This window comes from Hibiscus syriacus, unplaced genomic scaffold (assembly GCF_006381635.1).
Source record: "Hibiscus syriacus cultivar Baekdansim isolate YM2019G1 unplaced genomic scaffold, ASM638163v2 tig00117048_pilon, whole genome shotgun sequence".
Taxonomy (NCBI): Eukaryota; Viridiplantae; Streptophyta; class Magnoliopsida; order Malvales; family Malvaceae; genus Hibiscus; species Hibiscus syriacus.
In genome coordinates this window covers 8,269,122-8,289,049 of record NW_024063538.1, presented here as the reverse complement: position 1 = coordinate 8,289,049, position 19,928 = coordinate 8,269,122, and the positions used below count along the sequence as shown (strand labels likewise).

General features: G+C 31.7%; 1 protein-coding gene across 1 annotated transcript; it reads right to left on the bottom strand.

Annotated features, from left to right (window-relative positions):
* Nucleotides 1-1,235: 1,235 nt before the first annotated feature.
* Nucleotides 1,236-3,127, bottom strand: LOC120197611 (protein NDL1-like). The gene is made up of 6 exons (XM_039199080.1): nucleotides 3,035-3,127; nucleotides 2,392-2,491; nucleotides 2,064-2,161; nucleotides 1,869-1,957; nucleotides 1,493-1,553; nucleotides 1,236-1,397 (listed from the first exon to the last, which is right to left on the bottom strand). The coding sequence occupies exons 1-6, from the start codon at nucleotides 3,125-3,127 to the stop codon at nucleotides 1,251-1,253; spliced, it is 588 nt and encodes a 195-aa protein (XP_039055011.1). The 3' UTR covers nucleotides 1,236-1,250.
* Between the last annotated feature and the right edge of the window lie 16,801 nt (nucleotides 3,128-19,928).

Genomic DNA, 19,928 nt, shown 5'->3' with positions numbered 1-19,928 from the left:
CACGTGGGGCTTCTGGAAACGGCGGCTGGGAGCTAGGGTTTAGAAACCCTAGCTGAAACCCTAAATGTTTAGGGTTTTATTTTGGTCTGGGCCGATTAATCGGGCATGTACTGGATTGGGCATTTGATGTAATTTATAATATATATATATATATATATATATATTTAATAATAAATAATAATAATAATATATTATATTAATAATAATTATAATTATTATTATGAAAAAATTAATGTCTACACTGTCAAAAGATGTCTACGAACACCTTTTATATTATATATATATATATATATATATATATATATATGCGCGTGCGCGCATTACGAAAAGGTGACGTTGCAGTTTCTCTTCGTCTTACCTCAACAACTTAAAAAGAAATCTGGGTTTAAATCGGTTTCAACTTCCAGCCCATGCTTTCTAGCGAAAGAAGCTCGGGACGGATGAATGATGGACTCAAAGGGCTTCTCGGGCTAATGCTTAGAGTTGGCCGGTTTAAGCCGTATCCTGAAAGAGAGTACTATATTGGTATCAACATGGCATGGGTTTGCTCCTCCGTCACCATTGACCCGCATGCCTGAACCTGCAGGTTCTGTCGTTTCGAGATTGTTAGTTCATGGCACTGCTTTGTTAATATGATTTTGAAAGTTGGGTGCATGATGTTATGGCATGTTACCTCCACCAGGGCACTGTATCTTCTATCTAATTTCGATGTCATGTGAAGAACCTCGGAATGGAATGGAGAGTTCTCCCCGACAAAGATTAGCGAACGGCAATGCAGTTTTCTCAGTCCTTCACTAAGGTCGGGTCTCCTGAAAGATGGGAATTAAGATTTTTATGTTGGATTAAAGCATTAACAGCAAGCTCAAAGGAAATAAGATTGATCTCTCGTCGGACTGGGCTAACCCATTCATCGCTTCAAGGAATCGGCAAACATTTATACTCTGCCTTTTATCTAACAACTGCAGGGGTACAAAAAACACTAATCATGTCAGAAATAATTCTTCTACATGCCTGAACTATATCGGATTCTGGTAACCACAACACTACCACGAACATCCTGCAATTGTGATTCACAGCCTCATCACTTGGCTAATCCGGTTCTAGGAACAAAAACGAACAAACGGAACAAGTTATTGAAGAAGAAAAATACCTTACTGAAGTACCGCTTAAGCAATAACTCCACCATGCTGCACATGGCATTGAAATAAAGCAAATTCGACATCACTGAAATAAAACGAAAATCCATCTATCTATCTAAGCACGTAATTATTTAGTCCCTGAGAGAAAATAAAATGGTCTAGGACAGGAACCTTATTCAACAACCATTCTGTCCAGGAAAGCAGTCTGCAGAGGGGTGAAATGAGTATTAACCCAAGGACACGTTGTCTGTATTTCATCTATTAAGGGGCAAAAAGGCAGACATATTTATTTCCAATTCAAGAGAGAATGATGAACAAAATTTCCACAAACGATGCCAAGATAATTGACTTACTGCAAATAGGGTCAGAATATATGCTCCGGTTGTAACTCCCATGCACATTACAGCACCGAGCCTGCCATTAAAACATTAAAAAGAGGAGAGTTAAAAGAAAAGGAATATCAGCTTGCTTGCCTTTATTCTTTCCAATATAAATTGTTGGTGGTGGTATTACATAAACGAAGACGACAGCTTAAGAAATTATATAAGGGTGGTAGGTGCCTCAATTAACATCCTTTTCAGACGACTACAGCCCACCAATTTCCAGCCTTCATGACAACATAATATGTGCCATACAATGTCTAGAGCATAAGATAGTAAAGTAAATTTCTAATCGGCCGACAATTGGAAATATAAAGCAAATAAAGTAATGAATGAAACTATATTTTACCCGAAAAAGTTGAGAACCTCAACAATCTGATCTGCCAAGTCATCAACCGAAGGAATAAGGTCATCAGATCCAATCGGGACAGCTCCTAACTGCAACATTTCTTGAAGGAAGTTCGGATAAAAAAGGTGTGAATTATAGGATTCAACTAAAACAAGGAAGATTAAAACAGCTAATTAAAACACGAATAGAACTGACCTCGTGCCCGGGAGGACTTATATGATATATGCAAAAGTTATGCAGGAGTAAGGAACTAGCTTCTGGGCAAAAGAACAAGCCTTGAAAACATGAGATATCTGCACAATGTCACATGATTAACAGTTTGAGATACAAAATGTATCACCGCAAAAAGATCTTGGTTGGTACAAAAATCTAACAAATAATGTCATGAACTTCCGACATATTTTGGAATAAAAGCATTACAGCCTCGAAATCTCATGCACCATGATGAGAACACAAATGAATATCTAAAACTCATAAGCATAAGGAAAATCGACGAAACGATAATGTTTCTGGCATTACTTACGATTTAGAGCTAAATCAGGATAGGTTACAAGAGCCGGCTTATCTTGGTCTCCAAACACAAAAACAGAACCCGAACCGAGGCGAGTTTTCACAAGGTACTCCTGCAGATAGATCTCATAATGCATTGTTATTCATTTAACAAACCTTCAAGGAAAACAACCAACCTAATCAAAACAAATCACAAGGTAAGGAGAATCCAACTAGGGTTTCATTTACTTCAAAATAGAAATGTTTCAAAAGCATAATCCAAGTTAAGTAAAATCTAACTAGATTTAGCTAGCATAATACTATTTTGATCATCTAAGGATGCTCTTCATCGCCAAAACTCATGATTTTAAGAGACATTGACATGAAACTCATGATATTACTTGTCAAACTTCTCTTCTTGTACAAAAAAACAGCTTCTAAAGTGAGCACAAGAAGAATCAAAAGCCACCAATCAAAGGATAAAAAACCAAAAAATAGATCAGCTACATAGCTTAAAAATAGAGAATTAAACAAGAAAGTGAACGAACAATCCGGCTTTGCTAAAGAAAAAAAGATAGATAGCTTCTGCATTGAACCTTTTTTTCATTCCGTTTTCTCTTCAATTCCAGATTTTTCTCGGTAACCAAACAAGATGATACAATATGAATGCAGGTTACCTTGCCGCCTAGAGAGATCATTTCCATGTCAATGAAAACTGAATCGCTCCGTGCATACCAAAACGAAGACGCATTTGAGGAATTGGGTTCCATTCCTTGTATACCAAATTTCCCTCCGTGTTTCCTTTTCAGAATTTTCTCATGCTATTAAAAATGATTTAAATTAATAATAATGGTGAGAAAATTAGACTATAAGTACTTTTTATCTTTCATCTTCGAAATTACGAGTTTAACTCGTGGGTAACTACCGAGTCACTGACGCTCCAAGACTCAGAGTCGGAAAAACTCATAATTCACAAGGATGCCCTACTAGCGGGCTTTAACCCGAGTCTCGGGTCTATTTAACCCCAGTTAAGAGGCCGACAGTTTCTTCCATTTTACGATATTGCCCTCAATCCATTTCCCAATCGTTTACCCATTTATGAATTCTGCAAGCTATTTTATTTGCGATCAATTTGCTTTATTAGTCCTTGTACTGTGTTAAAGTTGTGGATTTAGTCCCTATAATATAATTTGATCACCTAGTTTTGACCCAAACTGTAGTTATTAAATTTATTAAGGAAACCTTTACAATTAATTCGATAATATATCAAAGTTGTAGATTAAGTACCCTCTAAATTGATCATTTTATGTTTTTATAATTTAATCACATTATTTATGTATTATTTGAATGGTTATTGAGATTAAAAATGATCAAATTCAAATACAAAGACTAAATTTATAATTTATGTATAATACATAAACTATTGAACGAATTTAAATTTTACGCAATTCATTCATTAAATTAATGATAAGTCGTGATTTAATCTAAAAAATATTATGGTTCAATTCGCATTTATTATATTATATATCCTTTAATTTCTCTTAAATTTAACTCTTTACTAAAAGAGATATATTATAAATTTTTAACCGTGTTAAATAAAAATTCGAGTCATTAACCATATATATATATATATATATATATATATATATATATTTATTTGGCATTTGTTAAGAAAGAATTGTTCCCACTTATAACGAAGGATTCTGATTTTCTCTACTAAAAAATATCTAAATGATTCCTTTAGAATTTAATTAAATATATATATTTTTAGGGCAAATTATGTCAATAGTCCCTTTTGTTTAGGGTCTATTCAACTTTGATCACTAATTTAAAAATTAAGGATAAATGGTGTCTAACATTATCGGTCCGTCTAGTTTAAGTCCCTCCGTCGTTAACCCTTAACGAATATGTGACATAATTAAGAGACTAAAATCGAACGGAAGTTAATAGCCAAGGGATTAAAATTGAACAAATCAATAACGTTAGAAACTAAAATCGAATGAATCGATAACGTTAAGGAAAATGTACAATTATTTTTTAAATTAATGATCTATCAAACTAAAAATAAATAAGACTATTCACATAGCTTATATATATTCTTAGGGTGCGTTTGGTTCACGGAATGTAAGATTACCAGTGGGAATAAAAGATTACCAGGGAATAGGATTACTGGGAATGTTGTATTTTGTGTTTGGTTGGTTTAACAGGAATGTAAGATTACCGTGTTTGGTTAAAGGAATAAAAGATTATTAGAATGTATATTTGACCAAATTGTCCTTATTATATATTTGTATAATATTACAAATTGTAAAATATTTATATATTTTCTTTAAAAAATTAAATTCATAATATTTATATAATTTTTTTTACAAAATTAAAAATATAAAAAAAGTTTAATGAAAGGGTAAAAAAATTTTAACCCTTGAACTTTATATAAAAATTTAATTATATATTTTTTTTTGTAAATCTAAAATAATTTAAGGATAAATTTGTAATTTAACCTTCGTAGAATTTTTATTATTCAATGACAGAAAAAGGATATTTTTGAAAAAAAAATAAAAATTTAAGGGCATTTTAGTCCAAAATACTGGTAATGTTATAATACCTAAGGGAATGGAGGTAATGACATTTCCGGTAATATACCCCAAAAAATCTACTATTGGTAATAAAACATTACCGGGAATGAGATTCCCGACCAACCAAACATGGGAATGTGGGATTTCCATCCCATGGGAATCTCACAATCCTTGAACCAAACACCCCCATAGTATTTCATAAATTATTGTCAGCCATAGGAATAGGATCCTTCAGTTGAGACATCATTGCTAAAGTGGGGCCCAATTAACCACATCAGTAATCCAACTCATGCAAACAATACGGCGTGGTTTTGTACTTAAGTTGGTATATGTCATTTACCTCTCAACTACAAGGCCGACAATAACCCCGAGTCCGAGACGAGTCCCTTTCCGTACTACTTTCATGTCGTTTTACTCTAATTGAAAAATATTTTCCATTTATTTATTTTTAATAAGTAGATATTGTAGACATTTATTTTTGTTCGAGATATTAAGGGTTTATTATTATTATATAGTATAATATATAAAAAATAATTTCAAATGTAATTTTTTGAAAGTATATAGTAAATGCTTTGAAAACGTATTTTCGAAAACGCATAATATATAATTTTTAAAAAAATAGTTTTGAAAATGTATAAAATAGGGTTTTTTAAAAAACAGTTTTGAAAACGTAAAGTATATAGCTTTGAAAACATTTTGGAAAATGTATAATATGATTTTGAAAACAATTTTTGAACGTATAATATGGTTTTTGAAAATGATTTTTGAAAATATATTAATATATATAATTATTGAAAACATATTATATAGTTTTTGGAAATATAATATATATAGTTATTATTATTATTATTATTATTTATGCTATTTATTATATATATATATATATATATATATATATATATATATTATTTATTTGTTTGTTTAATTTTATTTTTAACATGTCCAATACAGTCCAAAGTGCAGCTCAACCGAGCCAACAAGCCTGACCCAGCAAATCAGCCCGGTTAGGGGGCCAGACCAAGCCTAGTAAATAGTAGGTTAGGGTTATGTAAACCCTAAGCAACTGACGGCACGCGCGTGAAAGCCACGCACAATAATCGATCGAGATTCCCGGCCTGTAACACCCCCAACCCGTATCCGACCCAGATACGAGTCCGAGATGTCACATCAACTTTTCAAAACATTTTCTTGTATCAAATAGAAAATGAATTTTTAACTCAATATAAACATAATAAATAATTTACATATAACTACTTAAAACGTTTACAAAATTGTTTAGAGCTTATGCAATATACTATTTTAAATACATGTCAACTAGATTTTTTTATATACCAGAATACATATATTCAACAACAATTCTGATATGATCTATAGCAAGGAGAATCTGACCTGTCTTGCTCCTCATTGCTTCGCTTCTCGCTTTCCGGAACCTACGTGTGACACGCTCACACGCTAAGTCTATGACTTAGTGAGGCATATAAAACTTATAAAGTAACCATGACTTCTAACAATGAATGCATGTTTTCTACTATTATAATAAGCAACCTCATATACAATACACTTCCACATAATGAACCTATACATACATACATACAAATCATCATATCATACATATATTTGCATACTTTTTCATTTCCATATAACCCTGTATATTTACCTCACTCAGTTTATATCACATTTTTCCTATTATCATTTAAATCATTTCTTTTATAAAATTATTAATCATATAATTTCTATCCCAAATTTACATAATTTATCCCTTATTTCCATGTGCTCTTATTTATCATATAACCCATAAATTCTTTTGTTATATGTTTTATTAGTTCATTTCTCATCTAATTTGTCACATAGACACATATATTTTATTCACTTTCCATAATTTAATTCCTATGAAATTTTCATGACTTCCTTTCCTAAATCCTTGTATTATATTTTATATCAACTAAGAATTTAACAGGTTTTAGATCATAATTTCATTGAACCATATAGCCCTTCCTTTACAAATTAACTCCTATATTCTTATTCTTAATCCTATACATGTTTCCTATTTGATATCCTATTTCTTTTATCTCTATTCTAATATAATTCCATTATACGATTTCTTTCCCAAATTATATTCTCGTAGTGTAATCATAATTATTCTATCCATATAATCGTATAGTTTATCATTTCCTTACATATACCTATACTTATGGAGTTCACAACATTTTTCATATAATTACTTGTAACATATCATATAAGTTCATTTCATTCTCTTATATTCAAATATATATCACACAAACATATTTCCACATAAATAATATAACATATGAAATACATGCAACCAACATACTCATATTCAAGTACTCAATCAAATATAACAATCATCTCAAGTTTACTTATTATATCTTTATTAGCCCATGTACACATATGAGAACTATAGATATACGAGTACATTGAGGTTGTGCACTATGCTGTCACCACAGCTCGTATAAGTCCCACTGAGTGGCATAAGAAATTTGTCCCGAAGGACCTCTGTATATCCTGAAGGACCTCTGTATGTCCCGAATGACCTATGAACCCTCGACTCTTAGCATGCCAACTATACCTCTAGCCCTCATAACCTATAACATGGGCATTATTATTTATCATTTCACATATTCACATGTACATATCACTGTTCATATGATTTCATATTCATATGTTACTTATCTTATAACACTTCCTATGTGTTCATATAACATGTATATCATTTCCATCTCTTGTTCACATATGTTTCCTGTATATCATATATATATATATATATCACATATACACATAGATCTTTTTCATATTCTCATATCACATGACTTATTTCTCATTCATATATTTTCTCATCTTGTAATTTATATTACATGTGCATATAATTTTATAACTTATTATCAAGTAGCTCAGGTAACATTCTTGTAATGTTTCCTAGATCATTATCATATACTACACATCATATAAATGCAGATCACATAACATGTAATACAAGCAAAGCATATTCACATATTACACAATCCTAATCATGCATTGAATCATACTATCATATATTCAAAATATTGAAACAGACTTATCACAAGTCTGGTTTCCATGTAGAAATACATATATTCTAAGAGTATGCACTCACCTGGCCTCACTAGTCAATACCGATCTCTCATCTTTCCCTTAATCGATCTTACTTTACAAATGTTCCAGAACTTGTTTAGGCTCAAAATCTACATAAATATAATTTCTAAGATGATTATTAGAAGCCTAAACATTATAATTTAATGCTAATATGTTGAAAACATTTTGATGTTTTGATATAACAAACTAAGAATAAATGATTTTTAAGATTTTACAAAAGCCTTTCTAAGAATATTCGATACAAATATTTGAATATCAAAAAATTACTCCAAATCTTTCAAAGTTCAAATTCAATCCTTACTAAAGTGTAAAAAAATTAAGTTTCAATCTTAAAATAATTTTGAAACAAATTTAAAGTATTTTGAGCACTATTCAAACCAAAAAAAAATTACACCTTACTCAGAGGGTACCGATTCCCCCTCAAAGAGGGAATCGATTCCCCCTGAATGGTTTTGGCTCTGAGAAATAACAGATTACTCAGAGAGAACCGATTCCCCCATCTCATAACGGTCAAAATATTTGAATTTTACACTGCAGGAACCGATTCCCTATGAGGGGGTACCGATTCCCCCCACGCTCCAAGTTGTTTTATTAATTTTTTTCACACAATAACGACTCTATTGACTCCATTAATGACCCCAAACGTTTAGAATCAATTGAAGGAGTATTTAAACAAGCTTAGAAGCCATTGATCAAAAACAAGAAACAATAATCAAGAGAGAATCAAAGAGAAAGCATCAAACCTCAAGTTTGAGCATTTTCAAGCCTATTTCATTCAATATTCATCTTTGCTTTCAAGAACACTTGTTGTGCTCAATTGTATCATTCTTTAGTGTTTTTTCTTTGTTCTAGAATTGTGCAAACATCTTTCCTTGTGAGGATTTTCTTGTAAGTTTGCAAAATTTGTATTGTTCTCTTTGGGAGAGAGTGTTCTCAAGAATTTGGGGTATAATTCTTGAGGGATTTGTAAGATTACTCTTTTTCCTCAAAAGAAAGAAAAATTAATGAATTTGTTGAAAATCCTTAGTGGATAGCTAAGGTAGTGGACGTAGACTTTGGTTGAGAAAGTCAAACCACTCTAAATCGTTGTGCAAATATTTTTAATTTTCTGTAAAAGCTTCCACCAAAATTTTTATTGCCAATTCACCCCCTCTTGGCCTATTTCGTCAATCGATTAACTCAATAATTGGTATCAGAGCCTCACTCATTTGAAGGTTTAATCGCCTCTTGAGTCGATTTGGGAATTGTTACATCGATAATCAAGTCATCAATGGCCTCCACTTCAAACTCCGACTTCGGTCTTGATTCATTGCCCGTCAATAAGCCTCCTTTCTTCAATGGAGCTAATTATTCTTATTGGAAGAATAAGATGATGTACGTCATTCAAGCAAGTGACATGGGAGAATGGAATATCATAGAAGACGGATACATCAAACCTTCAACACATCCAAGATTGTGGAGTGAAGGAGAGACAAGAATGTTCCAGCTCAACTCTAAAGCTATCCATATTATCTTTTGTGCTCTTGGATCGGATGAATACAGGAGAGTTTCATCTTGTACAACCGCTAAGGAGATATGGGATAAACTACATGTCAACCATGAAGGAACAAACGAGGTAAAAGAATCTAAAATTAGTCTTCTAACTTATAGCTATGGAAATTTCAGGATGAAACCGGATGAAGATGTCAAAGCTATGAGGGATAGATTCTCCATGATTGTCAATAGTCTCAAATCATATGGAGAAATTATTCCAAATGACAAGCTTGTAAGGAAGTTAGTTTACTCTCTTCCAAAAGCTTGGCAATCAAAGAAGATGATAATCATCGAGGCTAAGAACTTAAAATCCTTGACCCTTGATGAGCTTATTGGCTCTCTCCTCACGCATGAAATGATGCTTAAAGAAGAGGAAGACCTCGAGAAAAGAGAAGAGCCAAAGAAGGAGCCGAAAAAGAAGAAGAACGTGGGAGTTGCTCTTAAATCAACAAAAAGATGAGAGTTATTCGGATGAAGATGATGATGACGAAGAAATGCCATTGTTTACCAAACGGTTCAGAAAATTAATGAGGCCCAACCGAGGAAGAAAATTCAAACGAAATAAAGGCTTCAAGAATGAACCAAAAGAGAAGGACCCGATCATTTGCTATGAATGCAAAAAGCTGGGGCATGTCAAATATGATTGCCCATAATTGAAGAAAAATGGTCAATCAAAGAATAAGCACAAGGCTCACGTGGCTACATGGAGCGATGAAGAAGGTTATGATGATATAGAAGAACAAGAAGTAGCAAACTTGTGCTTGATGACATTTGAGGAAGATTCTCAGGTAACCTCTAGCGCATTTAATTTTGAAGATTATTCATTTGATGAGCTATTAGAGGAATATACTGGGTTGTCTTCAGATTATAAGAAATTATTTTTACAAAATTTAAAAATGAAAATAATCTCATATCCAAGACCAACAATGAGCTTGAAAGTAAAATCAAAGATTTGCAAATCAAACTAGAAGAGTTTGAAAAGAAAAATTTTGATTTGCATAATTTACTTTCAAAGGTCAATGATGATCATCAAAAGAAAATTGATGATCTTAAAGCTTCTTTTGATAAAGTTGGAACGAAATGTTTTGGAAATGGAGAAAGTTCAAAATCCAACTTTGTTAGAAAAAGTTTTAAAAACTACAATCATAGAGGTCCCCGAAGAATCTCTAATTGAAAAATCGTTAGAAGTATATGGGTTCCTAAAGAACTCATTACTACTAAAGATAAAGATATCTTACACAAATGGATACCTTAAGGGACTAGGATTTTGGAAACTAATGAATATGGACCCAAAAGAATTTTGGTACCAAAAATAAAAAATTAATCTATGTTTGTAGGAAAATGAGCATTGCTATAAGGCACGGGAAACAAATTCAAACTCATGGTACCTTGATAGTTGATGCTCAAGACACATGACAGAGACAAGAGCCAGTTCATAGAGATTAATGCCAAAAATGGAGGAGAGGTGACTTTTGGTGATAATTCTAAAGGTCACATTGAAAGTATAGGTACAATAGGTAATACCTCTTCCATACAAATTAAAAATGTTTTATATGTGAATGAATTAAAGCATAATCTATTGAGTATTAGTCAATTGTGCGATAAGGGATTCAATGTCATGTTTGAAACTAATGGTTGTAAATGTCATAGAATAGGAAACATATACATGGTGCATCTAAATTTTATAGATATGACTAATTTATACCTAGTTGCTAAGGATGAGCATGATAGTTGGTTATGACATAGGAGACTAGGACATGCTAGTATGATTGTTTTGCAACGGTTAATTCAAGGAGATTTAGTTCGAGGGTTGCCTAAACTAAAATTTCACAATGATAAAATCTATGATGTTTGTGCTAAAGGAAAACAAAAGCGAGTTTCTTTTAAATCTATTATTGATGTATCAACTAGTAGAGTATTACAATTGATCCATTTGATCTTTTTGGGCCATCTAGAGCGACTAGCTTAGGTGGAAAAAAAATATGCATTTGTCTTGGTAGATGACTATTCTAGATATACTTGGGTTCTATTTTTAAGTACTAAAGATGAAGCATTAGAAAAATTTGTCACATTTTCAAAAGTAATCCAAAATGAAAAAGGTTACTCTATAACTAGTGTTAGGAGTAATCATGAAACTGAATTTAAAAATCTTGGATTTACTGAATTTTGTAATTCTAATGGTATTAGCCATAGTTTTTCAGCACCTAGAACCCCTCAATAAAATGGAGTTGTTAAGAGGAAAAATCGAACTTTAGAAGAAATGACTAGAACCATGCTTTGTGAAAACAACTTGCCAAAATATTTTTGGGCGAAAGCCACAAATACCGCTTGTTATGTTATAAATCGAGTAATGATTAGGCCTATTTTGAAGAAAACTCCATATGAGATTTTCAAAAATAAAAAGCCTAACATTAGCTATTTTCATCCTTTTGGATGTAAATGTTTTGTTTTAAACAACGGTAAAGAAAATCTTGGCAAATTTGATGCTAAAAGTGATGAAGGAATTTTTCTGGGTTATTCCTTAAATTCTAAAGCTTATCGAGTATTTAATAAAATAACTTTAGTTGTAGAAGAGTCTATACATGTTGTTTTCGACGATAATTCCCTTCCGAGGAAGGATTCTTGTGTGAATGATGATGTAGGTATTATAAACATAAATGACGTTGGACATGACGTTGGAGAACCATTATCAAAGGAAGAAACAAAAGATGAGGAAACTCAAGATCCTCTTGAGAATCCAACTATTGAAGAAAGGGAAGTCTCTTATCCAAGAGAATACAACTATGTCAAGGATGGTGAAATAATAGGTGATCCATCCAAAGGGGTAACAACTCGATCTTCTCTTAGAAATATATGTAATTATATTGCATTTATTTCATGCATAGAGCCTAAGAATATCAAAGAAGCATTAAATGATGAATATTGGATTATGGCTAAGAACACTTGTTTTGCTCAATTTTATCATTCCTGAGTGTTCTTTCTTTGTTCTAGAATTGTGCAAACATCTTTCCTTGTGAGGATTTTCTTTTAAGTTTGTAAAATTTGTATTGTTCTCTTTGGGAGAGAGTGTTCTCAAGAATTTGGGGTATAATTCTTGAGGGATTTGTAAGCTTACTCTTTGTCCTCAAAAGAAAGATAAATTAGTGAATTTATGGAAAATCCTTAGTGTGGATAGCTAAGGTAGTGGACGTAAACTTTGGTTGAGAAAGTCGAACCACTATAAATCGCTGTGCAAATATTTTCAATTTTTTGCAAAATCTTCCACTGAAATTTTTATTGCCAATTCACCCCCATCTTGGCATATTCCGTCGATCAATTAACTCAACATAATAACTTAAACTAATTTATCGAACTATAATTCATATTTTTCCTTTAGGGGGTATCGATACCCTTCTTAGGGTATCGATACCCTCATTGTATTATGTGATTCTTTTCGTTTGAGAGGGTATCGATACCTGTTGAGTGGGTACCGATACCCCTTGCCCAAAAATCATATTTTCAGCACAATAATTACCTCATTTCATCTCAAACACTTCATGTTTCCTCCTTCTTCATATGCTAAACTCAAATACACCTACTTAAGCCCATTTATACTCATTCAACACATCTTTAACTTAAAAATTCTATCCTCCACATGTAATTCAAGAATTACACCAACTTTGCAACATGTACAAATTCTAATTCTAACACTTCATATTTCTTAATTTAACCATTGACAAGTCAAATTTAACTTCAAAATCTATTAACTCCTTCTATTTCAAATATTCACTTAAAAACTAATTTTTCTTAATTTCTCATAACTTGTTAATCTTTGAGTTTTAAGCCACCTAAAGCTTTCCTTAATCTTTTTTAACATCCCAAGAATCAAAACAAGTTTTAAAATGAAAGAATTAACCAACTGAAGACCCACTTACCTTATACAAGACTTCACGGTGAAGAGGAGGAAGAATAAGACTGAAGAATGCTCTAGAGAAATTATCTCCTTTCCACGTGCTTATTACCCTTTATAATGGGAAATAGTTTTTTTCCTAAAAATGACCATAATACCCTTATTACTTTCAAACTTTGTTATTAAATCCAACCTCAACACTTTTCATTTAAGTCCCTAAACTTTCAATCTTTTCTAAGATTGGTCACTAAATTACCAAAAATTCTATTTTGGTCATTGACTCGACTTTTGGGATGTTACAAATCTCCCCTCATTTAAAGAAACTGCACACACAATAAGAACATTTCTTCTAATGTTTTTATGTTGTTTCCTTTACTTAATCTTTCATTTCTTTAGTTCTTCAACTATCTTTTTCCTTTATACATCCTTATCATGTCACTTATCATATAACCAGTAGCATCAGTTCTTATCACTCAAAATCATTAATCAATCAAATTCCTTAGCAATCTTTAATTACCTTGCAATAATAACCAACTTTTATTCCATCATCACTTAATTACTTCTTAAATTTCCTTAATACATATAAATTATTCTTTATTTCTCTGACTAAATCTACTTGACCAAGAAACATAACCTTTATCATATCTGACTCTTTAAACTTTAACCTTTCACTTCCTTATTCCATTATTCCTTTATTCATTCAAAAGCAAAATCTCCTTATACACAAATCATATCTTTTCTTTCATGCTCACATACTTTTTTCCTCACTTATGCTCATTTCTGATTACTGATCTTTATCACATCTTCATAACTTTGATAATAAATACTCCTTGCACAAATTTTATTCTTCGTAAAGTCCTTATTCAAATCACAATACACATATCCTTGACTTCCTTCAAACATATTAATCATTTACTCTTTCACTACATCACCTTTACATAATCAAATACATAACCATTTACAAATTTACGCCATACTCTGTTAGCTTAACCTGATATCATCTTTAATCTTTTAACTACATTCTTCATCAGTTAACCTTGTCAGTCAGCAACAGTTCCTCCAATCATATACACTCTTTACGGTCGAAACTAACTCAACATTAATTTATTTGACTCATTCAACTCACATTCTTACTCATTCACAATGCAATTTTCCTGGGTTCAAACTCACTCATTACAACTTCCTTTATCTTATAAATCAATCATCAATGTACCCATTTTAAACCCTTGCAAAATAGTACCTATATCACTTGATCCTTTTAAAATAATTTTACTTTACCTATTTTCTAGCAGCAATTTTAATCCAATCCATTATTTTCCCTTCTAAACTTAATTTCATATTCATTCTTAACTCCTTATTTAATCATCCAGTACCAAACTCTACTATTCAAGTGTATCTTTCTTTCATCAAATTTGATCATTTGATATGGAATACAACTAATTCAAACCGAGTATGTAATTGAAAATCATAATCTCTGTATCTCTTCGATAGTGTTGATTTTTGTGAGATACGAATTCTCTTAATCCCTCTGAGATCCCTCTAGATCTTTAACACAATTCATCACTTCTTGAAAAGAACAATTTTAACACCAATAATATTCCTTTAGTTTAGGCACAAGCCCTCTATACCTCACTTACATACATCATTTTCCTTTGAATAACTTAACAACAATTTCTTCAACTTATCAAACTACATTCATATCCCTACATGTTACGATTCCTCTGTTTCCAAACTCAAGCATTCTAACTTTCTTTGTCTTATAAACTGATTGCTGATATATTAATTCTTAAACTTTTCTATTACTCCTTAACTTTTCTTAAACATATGAATCCTTATCTCATTCACTACGTCATATTTACATGATCGAGATACACAACTATATCCATATCCGTTTCATATTTGGTTAACTTATTCTAATAATATCTTCAAATCTTTTAACTCCAATACACTTTTTATCACATAATCTTGTTAGCCAACACTAACTTTCCCATCTAGATTGCAAACCCTTATCGTATCCATATTCTTGCTAAAGCATAATACTATCCTTTTGTCTTAAATTCATAAACTCTATCTCCATATCTCTTATACACTTGTCACTGATGCATCTATTCTTAAACTCTTATACAAATACTCACCACATCCTTTTATCTTTTATCATTCTTATGTTGACACTTGTTCACCATATTCTATCTTATCCACGTAATAATAATAAAACTACTCCATATCGATTTTCTGATTCAAAACAGCGAAGACCTTCTATCACTATTATGATATGATTTCAACTTTCTGAAATCAATCTTTGATCTTATGAGATACTTCCTGAGGTGTCCGCTCTCCATCCTTCCTGGCCAGGGCAGGTGAATTACTATCACCATCAGGTTTATCACCTCTCACTATTCCTAAAAAATTCTAATAATCGAATTTATACTATATTATACTAATCTTATTATATTAGCAAGACAACATACTCCTCACACTATTATATCAGAAATTATCTACTTTAAGTTGGCATGTACTATTCTAAAACTTCTTTGACTTCGGTTTAAGCCTAGAATCGACTAAACCTTAGCTTTGATATCATTAAATGAAACACCCGCAACCCGTATCCGACCCTGATATGTGTCCGAGATGTCACATCAACCTTTCAAAACATTTTCTTGTATCAAATAGAAAATGAATTTTCAACTCAATATAAACATAATAAATAATTTATATATAACTACTTAAAACGTTTACAAAATTGTTTAGAGCTTATGTAATATACTCTTTTATATACATGGCAACTAGATTTTTATATACCAGAATGCATATATTCAACAACAATTATGATCTGATCTATGGCAAGGAGAATCTGACCTGTCTTGCTCCTCATTGCTTCGCTTCTCGCTTTCTGGAACCTACGTGTGACACACTCACACGCTAAGTCGATGACTTAGTGAGGCATATAAAACTTATAAAGTAACCATGACTTCTAACAATGAATGCATGTTTTCTACTATTATAATAAGCAACCTCATATACAATACACTTCCACATAATGAACCTATATATACATACAAATCATCATATCATACATATATTTGCATACTTTTTCATTTCCATATAATCCTGTATATTTACACCACTCAGTTTATATCATATTTTTCCTATTATCATTTAAATCATTTCTTTTATAAAATTCTTAATCATATAATTTATATCCCAAATTTACATAATTTATCCCTTATTTCCATGTGCTCTTATTTATCATATAACCCATAAATTCTTGTTATATGTTCTATTAGTTCATTTCTCATCTAATTTGTCACATAGACACATATATTTTATTCACTTTTCATAATTTAATTCTTATGAAATTTTCATGACTTCCTTTCCTAGATCCTTGTACTATATTTTATATCAACTAAGAATTTAACAGGTTTTAGATCATAATTTCATTGAACCATATAACCCTTCCTTTACAAATTAACTCGTATATTCTTATTCTTAATCATATACATGTTTCCTATTTGATATCCTATTTCTTTTATCTCGATTTTAATATAATTCCATTATACGATTTCCTTCCCAAATTATATTATAGTAGTATAATCATAATTATTCTATCCATATAATCCTATAGTTCATCATATCATTACATATACCTATACTTATGGAGTTCACAACATTTTTCATGTAATTACGTGTAACACATCATATAAGTTCATTTCATTCTCTTATATTCAAATATATCACACAAACATATTTCCACATAAATAATATAACATATGAAATACATCCAACCAACATACTCATATTCAAGTGCTCAATCAAATATAACAATCATCTCAAGTTTACTTATTATATCTTTATTAGCTCATGTACACATGTGAGAACTATAGATATACGAGTACATTGAGGTTGTGCACTATGCTATCACCACAGCTCGTATAAGTCCCACTGAGTGGCATAAGAAATTTGTCCTGAATGACCTATGTATGTCCTGAAGGACCTCTGTATGTCCCGAAGGACCTATGAACCCTCGACTCTTGGCATGCCAACTATACCTCTAGCCCTCATAACATATAACATAGGCATTATTATTTATCATTTCACATATTCACATGTACATATCACTATTCATATGATTTCATATTCATATGTTACTTATCTTATAGCACTTCCCATGTGTTCATATAACATGTATATCATTTCCATCTCTTGTTCACATATGTTTCCCGTATATTATATATTTATATATCACATATACACATATATCATTTTCATATTCACATATCACATGACTTATTTCTCATTCATATATTTTCTCATCTTGTAATTTATATTACATGTGCATATAATTTTACAACTTATTATCAAGTAGCTCATGTAACATTCTTGTAATGTTTCCTAGATCATTATCATACACTACATATCATATAAATGCAGATCACATAATATGTAATACAAGGAAAGCATATTCACATATTACACAATCCTAATCATGCATTGAATTATACTATCATATATTCAAAATATTGAAACAGACTTATCACAAGTCTGGTTTCCATATAGAAATAAATATATTCTAAGAGTATGCACTCACCTGGCCTCACTAGTCAATACCGATCTCTCATCTTTCCCTTAATCGATCTTACTTGCGAAATGTTCCGGAACTTGTTTAGGCTCAAAATCTATAAAAATATAATTTCCAAGACGATTATTAGAAGCCTAAACATTATAATTTGATGCTAATAACTTAAACTAATTTATCGAACTATAATTCATTTTTTTCCTTTAGGGGGTATCGATACCCTTCTTAGGGTATCGGTACCCTCATTGTATTATGTGATTCTTTTCGTTTGAGAGGGTATCGGTACCTGTTGAGTGGGTACCGATACCCCTGGCTCAGAAATCATATTTTCAGTACGATAATTACCTTATTTCTTCTCAAACACTTCATATTTCCTCCTCCTTCATATGCTAAACTCAAATACACCTACTTAAGCCCATTTATACTTATTCAACACATCTTTAACTTAAAAATTCTATCATCCATATGTAATTCAAGAATTACACCAACTTTGTAACATGTACAAATTCTAATTCTAACACTTCATATTTCTTAATTTAACCATTGACAAGTCAAATTCAACTTCAAAATCTATTAACTCATTCTATTTCAAATATTCACTTAAAACTAATTTTTCTTAATTTCTCATAACTTGTTAATCTTTGAGTTTTAAGCCACCTAAAGCTTTCCTTAATCTTTCTTAACATCCCAAGAATCAAAACAAGTTTTAAAACGAAAGAATTAACCAACTGAAGACCCACTTACCTTATACAAGACTTAACGGTGGAGAGGAGGAAGAAGAAGACTGAAGAATGCTCTGGAGAGATTATCTCCTTTGCACGTGCTTATTACCCTTTATAAAGGGAAATAAAAATCTTTCCTAAAAAATGACCATAATACCTTTATTACTTTCAAACTTTGTTATTAAATCCAACCTCAACACTTTTCATTTAAGTCCCTAAACTTTCAATCTTTTTTGAGATTGGTCACTAAATTACCAAAAATTCTATTTTGGTCATTTACCTGACTTTTGGGATGTTACATGGCCAAACGACCCGGGACTGAACCATCCCATGATGGCTGGTCACATGAACGACCGAACGGCCCGAAAATAACGGGAACGAGGGAAACAACCCCGTTGGGAGTGAAAACAATCACTGGCGATGGGGTATAAATACCCCACTTAATCTATCAAGAACAACAACAATAGCCACAGAAAAAACCCAACAAACAACACAGAGAACAACACAAACAAGGAGTATCCGTAGTAACTGAAGAGAGCGTCAAACAAAAAATAAAGCAATAATCGAAGGTTACCAAAGTAATACTCAACAAAATATAGCATAAACCAAGCCAAAGAAAAAAAAACATCTTGCAAAGCCGCGTGGAGGAGTAAACGACCATTCAAAAGATCGAGGGGTCACCGGAGATAAAAGGTAAAAAAATGAGACCTTTTAGTTTAGATCTACATTGAGAGGATTTGTTTTTATTGTTCTGGTGTTTGAATTTGGGGTCTCGAGGGTGAGATGAGCACTTCGGGGTGTTTCGAGTTCTCCCGGCCACCAGCGATAGTGGTTGGAGTGGTGCTCAGTAGCCACCAGGTGGTGACCGACCATCAGGGCAATTGAAGAGCGAGGGAGAGCATTTTAGGAAAGAAAACCCTTTTTTTGGGTTATGAGTTAAATTGAGATTTTTTGTTATTTTGGGGTATTTTTAGAGATGCTTGGGTGTAAATAATGAATATTTTAATTATTTTTGCAGTCCCTCTAACTTTGAAGTGAAATTTGTTTTGGTCACTCATTGTAAATTTACCCTGAAATTTCGAATCAATTCGATTTAGTCTTATTTGTTTTTGGTACTTTTGTGATTTAACCCCCTAACCTTTGTTTTTC

What these genes read in the sequence shown, in the direction of transcription:
- LOC120197611 (XM_039199080.1), bottom strand. Translation starts at nt 3,127, where the DNA reads ATGGAACCCAATTCCTCAAATGCGTCTTCGTTTTGGTATGCACGGAGC. An exon ending in TCCTGATTTAGCTCTAAATC is followed by an intron (nt 2,162 to 2,391) that starts GTAAGTAATGCC and finishes GACATTGTGCAG; the next exon opens with ATATCTCATGTTTTCAAGGC. An exon ending in TAAGTCCTCCCGGGCACGAG is followed by an intron (nt 1,958 to 2,063) that starts GTCAGTTCTATT and finishes GAAATGTTGCAG; the next exon opens with TTAGGAGCTGTCCCGATTGG.